Below are 18,022 nucleotides of genomic sequence, written 5' to 3' on the forward strand. Positions count from 1 at the left end.
AAAAATGTAATTAACCCCCACGCAGTTCTGTGACATTTCTGACTGTGATAGGCTGGGACACTTGTCAGTCAAGCACACATTAATCTTCATAAATCAATAAGATAAATCAAGATAACAAGAAGACATAAATGAGATACAAGATAAGGCTAGATTTCAGAAACTTCTGTAGCACAAACTTCTATCCTGCATTGTTCTGTGATTCTGTGGGCAATGATTCAGGGAGATCAGTTCTCTACTAGGAGCTTAATTCCTTGGGGTGAAAAAAATATATTTAAATTCATGTCAGAATTCCCCACTTAACCATGGTGGTTGCCGCTTATAATTGGGCCCAAAAAAAAGACATTTACATTAGTTTTTTCTACCCAAAAAGGGGTTTAGAACCTTTAACAGAGTTTATTGAGTGTTGCACCAGAGTGTTACTACAGTCACAACACAATTTCTTTCCGATAGATCAAACTTCTCTGGGGCTTGTCTTGCAAAGTAGGATTTCCAGCAGTTTTTTCGGTTTGTGAGAATGTTTTCGGAATAACAAGAAACTGATTGTATTAGCACTAAAAAAACATGTCACATTAAGAAAAGGCTGCAAGCTCCTGGTAGATTCGGTGTGCTGCTTTCACCTTCCTGCCTGCTCATTCACCATTCCCCATGCTGGCGGAGTGAGTCATCCACATCCTCCACTGATAAATCAAGCGGTTATCACAGCAGTGCAGCTATTTTTAGAACACACCTCCTGTGAGTCACATTCATTTCTCCACCATTTTTTAAAGTTAGCCCTACCGAGTTATTTCATCTCCTTCAACCATGCCAACATGACTTCTAATAATGCTCTCTGTTCTGGTTTGACCTCTGCCCTGAAGACAAAAACACAGACCTGATTTATAGTCCTATGTATCTGTATGTCCGTGAGCAATTATGTATCATGTGTGTCATATTGAACAAAAAAAGCTCAGGCAGATACATTTTTAATGCTCCGACACACAAAGTTTTACATTTTCATTCCACCCCTTGCTACTAAATTACTCACTGAAGACAGCCACTCTGCTTGTTTCTGTTCCTGGTAATGTGTTGTGGAAGGTATGAGGCTGACTCCTAATAGAAAGCTTCTAGACTGAATGAAGTAAAAATTGAGATTACAGCTAGATGATACACTGAAAATTCAAATTAGCAATTATTTTGCTGGAGATGTTAAAGTCTGCAATAATGTGAATATTGTGTATTCAATTTACAGAAGATCAGTCTCCACTCTGTTATCATCCAACAAATTCTAAATTGTGACAGAAATAACGCTGTGCTGTTTCTGTGATGGATTACCTCTTAATCAAGATTCAGGTCTTTTGTAGTGGATTTCCTGCTGTATTAGAAGGTGGAAAAAATAAATGTATTGATCAGTCTAAACGCCTGATTTGGAAACTTGTCATCACATGCTGTCATTAAAATGCCCTAAGTGTATCTAATTATTAGACAATTTTTAGACATCTATTTAATAAGATAAGATATATAAGGCATAAGATAAGGCGAGATTTCTCAAACTTTTGTAGGCCAAACTTCTATCCTGAATTGTTCTGTGGGCAATGATTCAGGGAGATTAAAAATGGCCATCCGACAGACTCCAATCATCAAACGGATCATCTTATGATATCTCAAAGCAGATGTGGGTCGCCTCACCTGAAATAAAAGCCTGCTCTATTGTCAGAAGATACTCTTATAATCAAATAAAACATAAATCTTGAGGGGAAAACAGAACAGAGTTTGCTTATCATCTTGGCTAAGAAGTGCTCTAAAAGGAAACCAGGATTAAATTTAAGGTTATGCCTTCAATTCTCGTCCTTGTCTCATGAGTTTGAGTAAGGAAATAAGTTATAAGTTATAATAATAATAAATAAGTTCTTTGTATGACAACTTTCAGACAGACAGTTCACAGAAAACTATATAAAACATTAATAAGTGAATGCAATGAAAAACGAAATGAAGTAGAACAAAAATGAGTTATAGGTAGTTTCAGAAAGGTCAAAGCAAGTGGATGGAGTTGTACTGTAGTACATTTTAAATATTTAATACAAGCTTTATTTCTTCACAATTAATATTTTGTTTGTAATATCCTTCTGCTAACATTGTTCACACAAAATACCTTTGACTGAGATTTATAACAAATAATATAACAGAAGTAAAAAGCTTAATGTTATTTTCTAGCTATGTTGCCTGGTCCTAATTGAGACAGAGACTTGTTGAACTACCTGCTTATCCTGACTAGCCGTCTCTTTGGATGTGGTGAACCCAATATGATACACATCTACACACGCACTCCAACAGGAGGATTTTAAAGAGAAGCACTCTTCAACTCTTACGAGAGCTGTAGCATGTACCGTTCTGGTGGAATGGAAAAAATCACCATCCAATATTATATTTTAAGTGCCACAAAATATATGGTCACAGTAAAAAGGAGAAAGCAACATTAAAAATCATTTCAGTGAACACAGAATTGATCAATTCAGCTGGACTTCAAAAACATATTCATTTTTGGAGGGAAGTGGTCCATCTCTCTGGGGTAACAACATTTTTCATTTCTTTCGGTCTGACTTGTTTTCATTTCGTACACTATACTATGTCCTTTTTTGTATAACACAGCATTCATGCAATTTTATTAAACAGAACCAGTTTTGTTTGCAGTTTGGCCATTCAGCTATTAGCCACAGAGGGCCAAAATGTCATCTGCACCTACAGCATCACCAAAGTGATGAGGCAAATGTGTGATATACCATACCACAGATTTAATTTTTTACAAAGGCAAAGTTGACATTCATGAAATGTGTCCTTTATGTCTAATTAATGACCTTCTAGATTTAGAATCAATTTTTCCCAAGGCAATCATGCATTCTTTGATCGGTCAGTATCCTAGTTCTGCATCACGAGGAAAATGAGACCTGATGTTTAATTTCAACTAACAGCATTTGGATGATTTTTTTTTCAATTTAGTAGTAGAGATATAGTATAGAATATCTTTGGAACTTCATGTTTTATTGTGATATTATATTGACCCTTTTCTGGATCTAACAAAACCAGTCCAAAAGCAAGCACCCTGGCACACCAAGCAGACCATCAGTCATAGTAGTCATTATAGGGATAGTTTGGATTTCTTTCGGTTGTATGAGGTCCTTATCCATAGTCAGTGGAGTTGCCATTTGCAACATTTTCAAAGTTCTTATTAGGAGCAGTTAATGGCAAATTTTAAACCAATTCACAGTGGCTGAAAATTACTTGTTTTTATCTGCAAATACAGAATTTGATTCATTGTTTCCTCTTGTGCATAAATAATGAAACATTTAACAGAGGACATGAGGTGATGCAAAGAAGTTTAATTTTTAGTTGACGTTTGTCAGCTCTGATTCTAGAGGTCAGCTTGGTGAGTCACAGCTCTACGGTGTCAACACATCGATAATGGAAATTACAAAGATCGCTTACTATAATCTGAATGCAACTCATCAATCTCCTTCTCCGACTGATTCTTTGAGAAAATCATAACCTGCAACAGATTCAAATGAATAAAATTACATAAATTAACCTCATCAATATCAAAAAACAAAAACAAAGCAATTGCTCTTTGTAAGCTTGATTCAAGCCAGCCAACCAAATTTGATTTCCACTCTTACGTTATAGTTTTCATAAGCATTTTTTTCCCCTTTCATTCATGCTTCTTAATAAAATACACACTTAATGCTTAACTCTACAAACACAGAGAACCTGCTCATCAGTACTGCTACTGTAGCACAAGAAATCCACTGAGAAATACAAGAAAATACACAATTCAAGCTGTTAAGATATCCCATTAAGTATTTAGTACTTACATGTTTGGTTTTCTTCTTTAGCTGATTCCTGATCTTCTCATTTGCCTCCACCTCTTTGGCAATATCTTCAGCTGTTGACAGAGTAAAGAGAATTTTTATTACTCTTCAGATCACAGATATTTCCTGTTTATATAAATTGAGCACACATAAGGTTTTAGCCCATGAGGTCACTATTCAAATTCTATACAGAGCTTTAAGCAAAGCACATTGCTTTGGTGCAGAACTCAGAGCCCCATATAACGAAAAAAAGTGCACATTTAAAGGACAGTAAGTCAGCATGTGTTTACATAGTTCTTACACACACAGCATGAAACTTTGGCGGAGTTCAAATTTTATTCATTCACTGCAATGTAACATACACTCCATTAAGACAAAAACCAGTAGAGCCTACATTAATGAACTCACTCACTTGTGATTAAAAACATGAATATGTGTATTAAATACAGTATCATGCTTACTGTTCACTGTATCCAGTGCCCTCACCTGCTTTGGGGTTTATGGAGTCACACTGGGCATTGTAAACATGGACAAAATCCTGGTGTCTTTTGATCAGCTGGTCTCGGGAGCCCTGCATTGACAGATGGCATTCCTTGAGCCTTCTCTTCAATTCCTGCATGGAAAGCAGATTGTACACCACCTTCCCCATTGGGCGCCTCGCCTTTCCAAGTGAGCTGCAACAGACAAGCAGACTAGTTTTTTTTCAGTAATCACCAGATATTACTTGATATTGTAGTTTTGTACCGCTATGACTCCCCTTAATGTCTTGGACATCAGCATCAGCGGGATAAGAATGATGGAAAGATTAACTTAAATAAACTCAAATATATCATACAATGGAAATATCAGCTCAGCTCATAACAAAATAAAATAAGGGCAATGAGAGATACTATTTGTTAACAAAAAAAGGCACACACCTCTGATGATTCATACTCATGTTATAATTCGACAAGGCTGTCAAATGTGGCTTTTTTAGTTATATCATGTATGTTTGAGTTATTGCGGTTGGTAGCAAGAATTACCCTCCCTATGCAGGCTGCATACAATAAGGTCAGAATATTAAAACCTCAGCGATTCATCATTATGACGTCAAGGTCTACTCCAGATTAAGTGCTTCTCGCTGCTGCACAAATATAACCAATAGTTCAAATAGCTGCACATGTTATTAATCACCCTGGAATAGCAGGTTTAAAGGGTCACTCACAAGCATCAGCCTCTCATATTATGTCAAAGACCCTGTCTTCAATAAAACACGTAATCCATTGACGGTAATTGCACACTTCTAGTAATAATTCCAATAATTGTAGAAACTGTGACATTTTAGACCAAAAAAGCCAATTATACTAAGTGAAAGGCTTGAGTGTGTAGGTCTTCAGGTTTCAAAGATAAATCAACATGCTCTCCTCACTTTTTCTATAACATAATACATTGGTACTTGTAGTGGAAAGTTACATAGTAGAAAGAAGAGATTGAAATAAAACCTCACTTCACTATGTAACTGAGACCATCCAAAACAGTCATGGATAGACATTTCATCTTATGATTTTCAGCATGTTTCACAAATTTCCAACAAACACTCTGGATAAGGTGACCCTGGTATGTAAACAGGGCTTTTCAGGTGATGCATGCAATCATCTATTGCAAAATCATCTATATGCAAAAATCTATTAAGCCTCTTTTACTAATATCCCACCTCCCTATAGAGCATTACAGCTTGAGCAAACACCACTACAGTGCTTCCCTTGGAGTGATCAGTAAGTGGCTATTTTACCTCCTTAAGCTTTCCTTCTTTTCTCCTCTGGTAAGACATGTGTCTAGATGATGATTGATAAATTTCTTAGACACACTTACAGAACACACAGGGCAGTCCACTGCAAAGAGATACACAAGAGGATATTAATAGCAGCTTAACAAACAATAAACCCATTTTTGGTGCAATGAGTCACACTCCCCTCTTTCATTGATGGTTTAAATTAAACAAATGAGGATATCCTAAACATGACACACAGTATCTAAAAACAGCAATATTAACTTGTTGTATATAGGCAATAAATGAAAATTGTGACAGAAAACTAAAGGTGGCTAGTTTAATATCATGTAGTATCATGGAACGTTAAAGACACAGCTACTTTAGTTTTTTAAAATATTTTACAGAACAGAGGCTGCACTGCTTTCAGTTTCACTACGTGACCTCCAGGGATGTTCACTTTTGGAGTCACCTTTGGGTACAGGCTTTACGTCTTTTGATGGTGAAGAGGAATGTGCAGTCTCATCCCAAGTCCCAATACTGGTCGAGCCTGTGTCCTCTTGTTTGATTGACATCAACCCCTGGAAAGAGGTCTCACCAACATCCATCGGCTCCTCCTTCACATTCACTGGAAGTTGACCAGTTACTGAATTAAGGTCAGCATCATTTCCATTGTTGGTGTGTGCATTCTGTATTTTTCCTTGTTTAACACAATGAGAAACTGAACCATCTTGCTGTGTTTCTTTAGTGGGAGATGTTTTGGGCCTCTTCTGGAAAAAGTTACTCAAAACAGAATTGCTACACTTCTGGACCCTCACTCTGGGAGTTTTGCATTTGACAGCTGAGGCAGGGGACTTTGGCGATATTGGAGGAGAGTTCAAATTGGCTTTTGAAAACTGCTGCCTGAAAAAAGAAGAAAAGCAACGTTTATGTGAAGGCAACATGTGCAGTATATCATTTTCACACCCAGACAGCCCCACCCCTCTAATGTTTAAATTAAATTTGATGCATACAGTAAAATGCTCTGCTTCTGTCACAAGACAATCATTTACTCATCTAAAAAACACTGTCCACCAATGCAAAAGTTTTATTACATCAAGTATTTTATGTAGGATAACAGACTCAAGGTCTTCTTAAAAAAACATATTGAGCCCATTAAAAAGTAAAGAGTAGTATGTGCCATTAAATACACTTACAGTAAACTGAGCCCTTTGACTATAAGCTGCACATGCTCAATTATCTCACTCCTTTTCAACTGAGCAAGAAAAAGCAGACACTTTGGCTACAGGCTTGGAAATGTGAAAACAAACAAATTGCAACATGGCCATTACTTGGCAATAAAATGGAACAAATGAGGTGTGTGATGTTCTGCTTTCCATATTTAAAACTTTTTATTTGTGCTTACTGTCCCCATTAGAGCAGGTTCACACGCATACATGCACGCATACATGCACACACACATTTGCCTCTTTTCACAAATGTGATGTGGAAACACCCCCTCCCCCCACAAAGACCTGGAAGAAATATGTCCAACCACTATCATTCATCTAACAATGCTGCATAAAGCCAGGTGTGCCTGTTACCGTTAAATCCATTTAAATTCTTAAGGTTGAACTTTGATAGCCATTAGTTGTAGGTGTTTTACCTCATTTGAGTAAATATGTTTTTTTTCCTGTCGGTTTAGTGTGTCAAATGGCTCTCAATACAGCTGCACCCAAGCAATTTACTGGCTGTTGCCATGGAGTGGACACCAGCCACAAAGCACAAATCAGAGTATATGGGTATATTTAAAGTGTATATTAGGAACACTTGCAACATGTTTAAAATGAATACCCAACATTACAACACAGTTGCACTTCTTCCAATGCCACGACTCAGACTATTACGTGACAGTTGGACACGTCTTCTGTATAGGAATTATTGCTTTCTGCGGTCTACCATAAAGACTGGGCAGATACTGTAATGGAAATACAGTGGCCCCAAAAAGTATTTGGACCTCATTTCCATGAGGATCGTATTGATATTTCATAAAATGTTACAAACTGGTATTTGATCCATAGAAGAACATATTTTGCAAAATTGTAAACTTTTTTCCCCTAAAGTAAATAAATCAGGTTATCAGTTGAGAAAGCGCGGACAAACCCCCTAAATGCCAACAAAAATGTTTTTGGACAAATTCTTATTCTTAAACTTAGTGGAACGTGTCCACTGGTGATGTGATAAATTAAACCTGTGGTTACTGAGACTTTATTCGTCAGCTCAAAAAATAATCAATTTTCTGTACTCCATGGTTGGGTAAAGTCAAAAAGTTCAAAAGTGGAGGACTTGTGACTGACCCAGATGGCAGACCCCGGAAAGGCCAGTGGCTTTTTGGGGAAGTGTGTTATTTTTGGACTAATCCAAATTCAACCTACATGGATCTGATGTTAGAAAGTTTGTATGGAGAAGCCAGGAGAAGAATTTCAACCCGATTGCATAAAGGTACAGTAGAACAGGAGGTTGGAACGTCAAAGTCTGAGGCAGTTTTTCTTTTAATGGTGCAGGTGAACTTTTATATACAATCATAAAGAAAACCAACCAAAAAATTATTCAAGCGCCAGAAGTGGATCGTTCAGCAGATAATGATCTTGAAAGAATACTTTGCCCAAGAGAAGACCAAAGTCTTAGAATTGCCCTCCCAGAGCCCTGAAACTAAATCCCATAGAGCACGTATGAGATTCTCTAAAGAGAAAAATATCAGCTGTCTATGCTCTAGTGTGGATGAACTGAAAGCTTTGCTACATGAAACTTGGAGGAAACTTTCACCAGTTTTTACAGAAACAGGCTGTACAGATGCTGTGAAACTGATCTGCAAACTAAAGGATGGCAAACTAAATACTAAAAACACTGAAACTGGAGTGAAGAGACCATCATTTTTTGTCTTAATTTTGAATTGTATATCTATTGTTTTATCATTTAAAACCTAACAAACTCCTTTTGTGTAATATTTTGCTTGACAAGTGTGCATGCTATCATTAAATTGCCATTTGCTTTGACATTATGTTAAATGCAGTGAAATGCAGGCATTTAAATGTGGCTTGATTGCACAAATACTTTCTGTGGCCAGTGAATCACTATTCTTATAACAGTTAATAATTTCATTCTTGCATTGTCATTGCATTATAAAACCCATTTCACAGCTCCTCCTCAAATATAACATTCAAGGTGTGATTAAGCATGGCTAAATTCCATTTAAGAAGAAAAGGATGACTTGGAGCTGATATGAGTATATATAACAGTTCAACCTCATTGTATCTACAATTCATTATTAAGCAGCAGGAAGGAGACTCAGGCCTTTCATAATTAATGGACCAGGTGCTTTGTAATAGTTGAGATATCCAGTGTTTTTAAACATTTACAATAAACACTAATTGACGCAGAACACAAAAAGTTTAGTTGAGAGAGATGCAGTAGTTGTCGGTTGTGTAAAATACTGCATAACTGAACGAACACTGCAGTTTAGGCCCTGTTTGAAAGCTCTTTGATCCTCCAGGTCTAGACTTGAAGTAACCAAAAGAGCCAAAAGCCAGTCAATACCATCTTCTTAAATTGCTTACTAATTCAATTTAAATTGTCCCGTCATATTGATTCCCCCTACAAGGGGAGTAATAACCTTTTACTATTAGAAAGTGGTCTTTAAATAGCACCTTTTAGCTGTGTTAATGACCTTAAACACAAACACACTCCATATGTTGACCTACACACATAAACATTTTAAAAGGATTATTTTGTTGACATTTTTCATAATAATCAATACCTCAATTATTATTCAACCCTAAAGTAGAATTAAAACAAACAGTACTTCAATGACAATGTATTGGAAAACATGTTTTTTCACTTGTTTTATGAAAAAGGCTATTAGGTTATACATTGTATTATTCCTATACCTACTTTAAAAAAAAAAAACAATATACAACTATTCAGAAGGATGAAAGGACTGTACTTGCCCATTATAAAACAAGAAAACAAAATGTACTGTATCCACAACAGAAAGAGGCATTGTTAAAACAAATGTAATAGCAGTGCATCTATGTCTGAATGTATAAGCTCCACTTCCACTTAGGTAAATGTGTGTACTGAGTGAGATGAGAGACGACTGGTCGGTGTGTGACAATATAAACCTGTGTCCTTGCGATAAAAGCTAATGGTTTGCCAAAGAAACAGGCCTCTAGTTTAATGGCAGTGTATGAGTGCAATCTGCAGATAGCTATTTTTCCACAAAGTTTCACAATGAAAAACATGAAAGGAAGCAATCCACAAATAGCCTACTTGCTAATGCAGAAAACCTAGGAAGCATAGACCGCTATTGTAATTCAAATATTCTTCCCTGTACAAAGTTTTTTACTTGGACCAAAACTTGTAAACTATAGCAAAAATACTATTAAGTTTAGGACATTTATTTTGGACCAAAGGAACTTATCCAAAATGAAATTGTTTGAGACAAGTCTATTGTTACATAACAACAATACTTTATGACAGAATCATATTTTTCAGACGCTCAGTGCTAGACAACAGGAAATTAAAAAACAGGGCAAAGAGCAGCTGCGTAAGCCACTCATTCCCAACAGTGATGACAATCAGAAGGTCTACAGTTTGAGGGGAGACCTTTCTGAGTGTTGATAACATTGAGGTGATCGATGGAAAGGGAGCAGCATCATGGTTTACTGAACGATAAGAGCACTCAGACATTGTATCAACATCAGCCCCGACATTAAAAAAACAATTCCGGTGACTTTAGTGTTAGTTTATGAATTTATTTGTTGGGGACAAAGCCAACAAATGAACAGGAAAGTGACCATGCTTTAATCATCTTTTCTTCCTGGATATATGTTTTAAGGAACCCTAAAACATGGATCACCCATAAAACTCATCAATTGTTTTCTGTTCTGTTGTTCTTGTATATTCTAATTACGTTGATATTGTACACATTAGTTTATTTCTCTTCATAAACCCACTGCAAGAAAACAGCTCAACATTTAACTGCACCTATGTGGCCAGTGCTACCAATAACAAAACACTCAAATGTGAGGAAATGTTTCCTATACTGTGATAAGTGTCAGTGGAGAAAAGTTGAATTTTACATACTGGGAAATTTCCTTCATACCGGTTGTGGACACTGCTCCTATGCCTACATCCCGCTGTAATGAAAAAATATCAGCCCTAAAGCAACAAAACAATACAACCTTGGATGACCTCAGCTAATGAAAACAAAATCCCCATTGGATTGGCAGAAAATCCTTAATTCAGAAACAGATTACTGAAAGGCCATTACAAGTGTTTCCCAAATGCTGATAAACGAAGTAAACCATTGTGAAGTAAACGGAAATTGGTTCCCTTGTGTATATACTGTAACCTCCTCAATAACAACGGGATCCTCTGAAATCACCACAGTAATAGTTTTTCTCTTCAATTCTTTTCTTCTGTTCAAGATGTTTTAAATGGCTGTGGAGTAAATCCTATTGCCTGATATGCAGTTTTTATTACTAAAAATTATTAATCTACGTTTGAGGGCAAAAGAACTAAAAATAATCAACCTAAAAATAAAACAATTGTAAACAGCTAAAATTGTTCTTAAATCACAGCTGGCCTGCAAAAAGCCATACAAAATACTTGGATTTGATAGTACTTAAAAGTGCCATTGCTCATTAAGGACCAACAAGCCAGTTTAGTCAGAGACATACACGTCAAGAAACTTACCATTAATTGCAAATGGTTACAGGTTTGGCGAAAAGGCTCTACTCTTTATGGGAGCTTTCAAAGAATCAACGCAGCAATGAGGACTCTACCTGGAGAACTAATCTTCAATTAAGAATACAGCTTTAGACACAAAGTGTATATACACAGTACCATCAGCATAGACCACAGCAAAATAACAATACCAAAGCTTCAGTGACTATGTTTACTCGCACACTAATATTCCACTATTATATGATAACTCAGATTTGATACATGTCATGTAAACAGCATATTCTGCTTGGTTATCCTGATTTAGACCTTATTGTGAATGTAGCATTTTCCGATTAAGAAATGTGGGATATGCTGATATTAGTATTATTCAGGAGCATTCTTTGCACATGTATCCAGTACAGTAAGAATATGTGTCTCAAATGGGGTTTTTACCGCCATTTGCAACACAAAGCCCTCTTGCCTGTTTACCCCTCAGCAGGCAAAATGACAAGCTGGAGCAGGAAGGCAGACAGAGGAGAAGGATGTGAGAGGACTGAAGAGCTGTTCAGAGCAGATTGGAAAAACAGAGTGCACCTTGTCCACGATGGGGACGTTGGGGATTTGTTATTAACCTGACATGCAGCCATAGTCTGATGGTGACGACTCAATGTAATGCACCAAAAACACTCAGCAGAGCAGTAAACATCATGGGACAACCCAGGTGCTGGATATTGAGACAGTTGATGTCAATTAGCTGACAGGCTAACGACTTCAGCACTCTGCCTGAACTTACATTACGCTCTATTACTGTAAAAACTGGTGTATAAGTCAAACCGGTGGATAAGTCGCAGTCTATTTTGGGGGGTGTCATGCTGGGAAAAACACTCTTCTATTAAAGACCGGTTTATTTGAATGCGCCAATAGCCATTCGTTTATAAACACATATGTTTATACTCCAAAACATTTTCAATTTACATTTTTTTGAAATGCAATGAAAACACACACATCACATCTGAAACAGTGTGTCAGGTTAATGGCTAATGGTCTGGTAATTATTTGCTCAACTGAACTGGACCGGTATATTAACTCAGACTGTGTTACGGTAAGGCTATGAGTTAAAATAAAATTTGATAAAGTGTGAAGCTGTATGCTCACTTGAGTTCCTAAAACTCTTCAACAGAGCTGTCGCTGTAAGGCTCACCAAGCTCACTGTCCCATGACTCTGTGTCAGTCCCAGAATCAAACAAAGCATCATCCTCTGTTCCATCCAGTGGAAAAACAACAAAGTTAGTGAATCTTTTAGGCTTCAGAAATGTGCCCATACTGTCACAGCTCAATAAAACCTGCTCATCTGTGCGCTTTTGCATATCGCGCTTCAACATCTGCTGCTGTCTTGAACTAGTGTCCCAAAATACTTCTGATCAACACACTGGATCAGCAGCACCGACCAGTGAACCCGCCTGGTTTTATTTTTTATTTTTCCGTACAACAAACAGCAGTAATGGCTCATCAGTAGCCCATCTATTTTTATTAGCTGTCAACACAGCTGGAGCGCACAGCGCATGCTTGACACCATTTTTAGGTCATACATGTGGATGCTCATAGTTATATTCATTGTTATAGTTATTGTTGTTAGTGTGGATGGCCTTATACAGACCTATAATCATATCCAGAGCCAATCTTTCTCTACATTTTACTGTTGTATAAGACGCACCTTAAACATGATTTTTCTTTTCATTTAAAAGTGGGGTGCGTCTTATGCATTTTTATGGTAATCAGTCAACACTTTGCTCACTTGTTTATGCTGACAAATGGGTGATTAGGACTGTATTCATTGGAAATCTGCACTGACAGAAGTACCCGGAATTCAAAACCAAAACCAAAACCAAACCATCATTTTACTCCTACTGAATCATGCAATGCAGTTCTCTATAATTCTTAGTTTATCTCAGTCAGCAGATAATTGTAACGCTGTTTTAAAAACAGCTACTGATGATGCAGTGTGCATTCAGGTCCATTAGCAGAGATACTTTTCACACATAACACAGTTCAGAGGTCACTTGTAATGTGCTGTATAGTTACCTTGCAGTTTGAAAGTTTACGATCAAATCATCCAATAAACGGTTGTTTCTTAGATCTTGTTCCGTTGCTTGCTGATAGAAAAGAAGAGGTGAGATATAAAGAAAACCTGTTTCCTTTATCAGATTAATACAATAAATAACAAAAGATCAACTGAAAATGTGTCATCCTTGTTGAGAAAGTGACCCTGATGATTATGCAAAAGAAACTTTGGGGGTCTAATTTCAAATAAAGTCAAATTCATACTTACTGCATTGCAAACTGGACACAGCAACTTATATGAAAAAAATTTTCTGATGCACAAGGAGCAAACTGCAAAATGAAATGCAAACCAAATGTATGTTATACTTGGTCTGTTAGCAAAAGCTATCAGACAAAATTAATTTGTATTGAACAATATATAAAAGAATATTTTTTTCTCTTTAGTGCACACAACTGTATTCAATCCATGTATGAAGAAGCTTTAATATGGCTCAATCATAGCTGCTGATTTGTGTACCACCAGACTAATGGTGCACTCATATACAACACAAAGTGATGCAAAAAGGTATGCTAAATCTATGGACATCAGTACATGTAAAGATGCATCAACCTAAGATAAACTTGCGTCAACTTAAAACTCACTCGGCTGATCTTGAATAAATTAAGCCTGAGATAACGGCAGGATCTTGGATCCAGAGGGACAGAATGTCATGACTATTTTATGACTACATTTCTCACAGTGATAACAACATCAAAGTGAACATATGCCATGTTTATATAAGTGGCCAACAAACACACACAACAAAAACACTCCACTCATTTTAAAAGACATCTCTAATAATTAAAATGTCCAACTCTTTCTCTATCAAAAGCCCGCAGAATCAACGCCACAAGCAACGTTTTCCCTCCGCTCCACTAATCAGGGAATTACTTTTAACAACATTGGGAGCCATTACAGTAGTATTTATTTTTCAAAAGAATCTCATCTGCAAGTCACTTTGTGGTGTTGCCTTTATACTTACTGCTTTGCTAAACTTCATGAACAGTAATTAGTACAATGACTGCTCTTAAAGCTGCTCTGCTTGGTACTTACAGTTGTGAGAACATTTAGTCATCATTGAAATACTGAGGAAGTCGAAGCAAATGGGACACCGAAGCAAGGCATCAACATTCTGTAGGTGAGAAAAACACTCATCAAAAACAGAAACAACTCAATTAGCGGTTTGTAATTAGCTTTTTTTTTTGTATTGCCTGGTAATACATTATCCATTTTTTAAAAACATAAACATTGGTCTGTGAATGACAATTTTGGGGTGAAACTAAACTAGCATAAAACATTTGTAATAGAGAAGTGCAATTTCTAATCATATAATGTTAATTTATTCAAACATTCCTTGAGTGGGGGACTATTTTCTAAATATATTCCATACACCACACACTGTACTGGAAGTTGTACAGCAGTTGAGTCATAGGTTCACTTAACTGGATACTCACTTCAAATACATTAGGTTTGCTTATACAACATACACTTAACGGCCACTAAAGTACACTTGTGCAATCTAATGCAATCCAACACAACAACTCTGCCATAAATTCTACTCTTTACAAAGCGTATACATTTTCAGTTTTTGTTGACATTGTCAGAGAGGTGATAATTCCACTTTATGTTTATTATTGAGGTCGTATGGGTGCGTAGAAGCATGCATTGCATCCTCACTTGAAATCTGAACAATGAATACCAAGCCCAGAGGCACCCAGACTGTGTGGGTCTCTACGTGCATCTACTGTTTTAGTTCATGTGTGTGTGTAACAGTGCAACACGTAAAAAGGCTGAGTGAAAGTGAATATAGATCAGCGGTTGTGGGGATTAATAAATGCTCTTCGAGCCAGTCATACAGGCTTTGTGCAACTAATGGTGCCCATATAGAGGTGTATTAAATGATTAAATTTCCACAGATTTGTCTATTCATTTGCTTTTGTAATAAATTTGTTAAATTGTAAATAGACTTTATGGAAACCCTGTATATCTGCTCTCGTCATCACTCTGACACAGTTGTGCCAATCACAGTTAAATATGATAATGATAGCACAAAAGCTTTTCTTCAGGAAATATCTGGATTATTCAGAACGTCACAACATGAACACACATCTCGACAAATCTGCAGCCAAGGACTGATGGAGTAGTTTTTTTCCATTGGTTAGTTACTGTAATAAAGTTAGAAATAAAAATGAAAGAAATTGATTTGGTGAAGTCATTTATATTATATCGGACTGAAGCTATTTCAGCAATAATTCTAATGAGTCTCACCTCATACATTGTTGTAACATTGTTGTTGTACTAGGGTGCAATATATTGAATGGTGTTCATAATAGTTTGTCTATTCAATTAACATACATGAGGGGAGCAAAATATTAGGAACACCATTCAATATAATGCACCCCAGTACACCACCACCAGTCCGACCTCAATAATAAACATAAAGTAGAATTATCACCTCTGAAAATGTATAAACTTCAAAAACGCAGAATTTATAGCAGAGCTGTTGTATTGGACTGAATTAGATTGCACAGGTGTACCTAATGAAGTGACCAGTAAGTGTACAGTACAAACAGCTGTGGATAGCAGATACTGTAACAATCACCCGCATTCACAAACAGATAGACCTCTTTAACTTTCCGGCTTTTCAAATGAATGTTTACACCGGCACACGCATGCTCAGTGATGGTCACATGATATGCATTATATCACTGTTGGTATGGACTGAGATTTATTATAAAACGGTGTTTAAACGCTCGCGTGTTTTAAAAACGCTGTTTTAAAATGAAAAGGTAATAGTGCGGATCTAACCTTTATTACATGGCACAATTTAAACTAGCACCACCCAAATGCTGGAAAAAATGTGCAAGTAGCTAGAAAGTGTGCTTCATTCACCAGTCAAAAGACAACGATGGTATGGTAAAGGCAAGCCATACATTGGCTGGTGAAAGTTTAAACGTTTACTAGCCATTTGGAGGGTAAACGAGAAAGGTAACTTTGCACCCTGCCTAATTACCTTATAACGACCATTAACTGCTAGCTATGTTGTGTTTGGTTTAATTTATCGTGTTAGCAGGATCGCAATAAACATTTTGGGTTGGTTTCTCTAACGTCAAATGATAAATGAGATGTAAACATCTGAGACTTTATGTGCTAGGATCAATAACATTAGTCAACTGTGGTAACTTACTCGGTTAAAAAAAACACAGCTCTGTTTGTGTTGTGGGTTGTGGCTGTAAGATAACTATGCTAATGTTACACAAGCAACTGAATAGGTTAGCACGCCAGTCAATTGTACTAGATGATAGAACAAGATGAACACATTCACATGCTTAGAAACCGTAACATTACTCAGTTTGGTTAATGTCGGAGAGTAAGTTATTCTGTGAATGTAGCTGTTGGGGTTTTCATTCGGTTTGTTTTGATTTAGCTAGCGGCTAGTAGCCAGCATGTTAGCAATAAAGCACATCTAAAAAATAAATATGGCTACAACTTACTTTCAAACATGCAAGGCTAGGTAGTAGATCCGTTTCAGTTGAAAGGGCCATGTCTGCTAAATAAAAAGCAGCTATTTGAGACTGTAACAGAAGTTTTTGTTTCAGCGTTCAGCAGCAAACAAAGTCCCGCTCGAGGGATGTTGTGGAAGACGCTTCTTACGTCATTTGGCGACTTCCGGTGAGTGCCACTTTCAGATTTGTGCACCTTTGGTAAACATCACACAGAAACGACCTCACACCTGTTCTTACAATGTGAAATATCCAAAAAAATTTGGACTGATCCGGAGTCTCAGCTCTCTGAAGCTCTCGACTCTGCATATTCTTTTAACCTCAAAGATGTCCCCTGCTACTATAACTCAGAGAATAATACTGCAGAATATCTTAGTTTTATCATCTATCAAATGTTTTATTCATAAACAGAAATTCTCAGAATCATTACCTTAAATTGCACATTTCCTCCTATAATTAAATTCTTTATTAAAATCACTCAAGCTAGTAAATCTTTTTTTTTAAAGCAAAAAACTATGAAACTATGAAACACTGTTCCCTGAAACCTCTGACTAAAATATAGATGAAAATATAGACTTCACTTTTAAAAAAAATTATTTATTTATTTGCTTTTATTTTAATTATGTTTTTCTTTATATGTAATTTATTATGTCATATTCCTTATTTCCTCATATATGAACTGTATAGACTGTATGAGTGATGGGATGTTTGCCTGAATGTGTATTCCATTGTTGTTTTAATAAGACAATTTAAAGGTCCAGATTTGTGTTTTTACCACTGCTGTTCATCCATGATCTATGCATTACACCAGGTATATGAACCTACATCAAGGCTGTCACTGTCCCCATTATATATTACTCATATTACTCCAGCAACACCATCGTCAAGTTTGCTGATGACACAACAGTGGTGTGGGGCTCATCTCTGAGGGGGATAAGTCTGCATACCGGGATGAGGTGGAGCAGCTTTCTGTGTGGTGTAAGGACAGCAACCTGGTCCTCAACACCACCAAGACCAAGGAGCTGATCATAGACTATAGGAGTACAAAAACAGACATTCAGCCTTTACACATCAGTGGTGTCTGTGTGGAGAGGGTCTCAGACTTCCGCTTTCTGGGCATCAAGAT

At 36.8% G+C, this 18,022-nt stretch overlaps 1 protein-coding gene across 1 annotated transcript in view; it reads right to left on the reverse strand.

Moving 5' to 3' along the window:
- rad18 (RAD18 E3 ubiquitin protein ligase) overlaps positions 1-17,019 on the reverse strand; it is a 33,605-nt gene extending 16,586 nt beyond the window's left edge. Inside the window, exons 1-9 of the mRNA XM_062415595.1 lie at positions 16,888-17,019; positions 14,447-14,525; positions 13,622-13,683; positions 13,375-13,445; positions 6,059-6,489; positions 5,611-5,710; positions 4,326-4,513; positions 3,843-3,913; positions 3,460-3,520 (exon numbers count right to left, since the gene is read on the reverse strand). Of these exons, the coding sequence (XP_062271579.1) occupies positions 3,460-3,520; positions 3,843-3,913; positions 4,326-4,513; positions 5,611-5,710; positions 6,059-6,489; positions 13,375-13,445; positions 13,622-13,683; positions 14,447-14,525; positions 16,888-16,938 (1,114 nt within the window). The 5' untranslated portion in view covers positions 16,939-17,019. The remainder of the gene's footprint in view (positions 1-3,459; positions 3,521-3,842; positions 3,914-4,325; positions 4,514-5,610; positions 5,711-6,058; positions 6,490-13,374; positions 13,446-13,621; positions 13,684-14,446; positions 14,526-16,887) is intronic.
- Positions 17,020-18,022: the final 1,003 nt, after the last annotated feature.

This window comes from Scomber scombrus, chromosome 3 (assembly GCF_963691925.1).
Source record: "Scomber scombrus chromosome 3, fScoSco1.1, whole genome shotgun sequence".
NCBI lineage: Eukaryota > Metazoa > Chordata > Actinopteri > Scombriformes > Scombridae > Scomber > Scomber scombrus.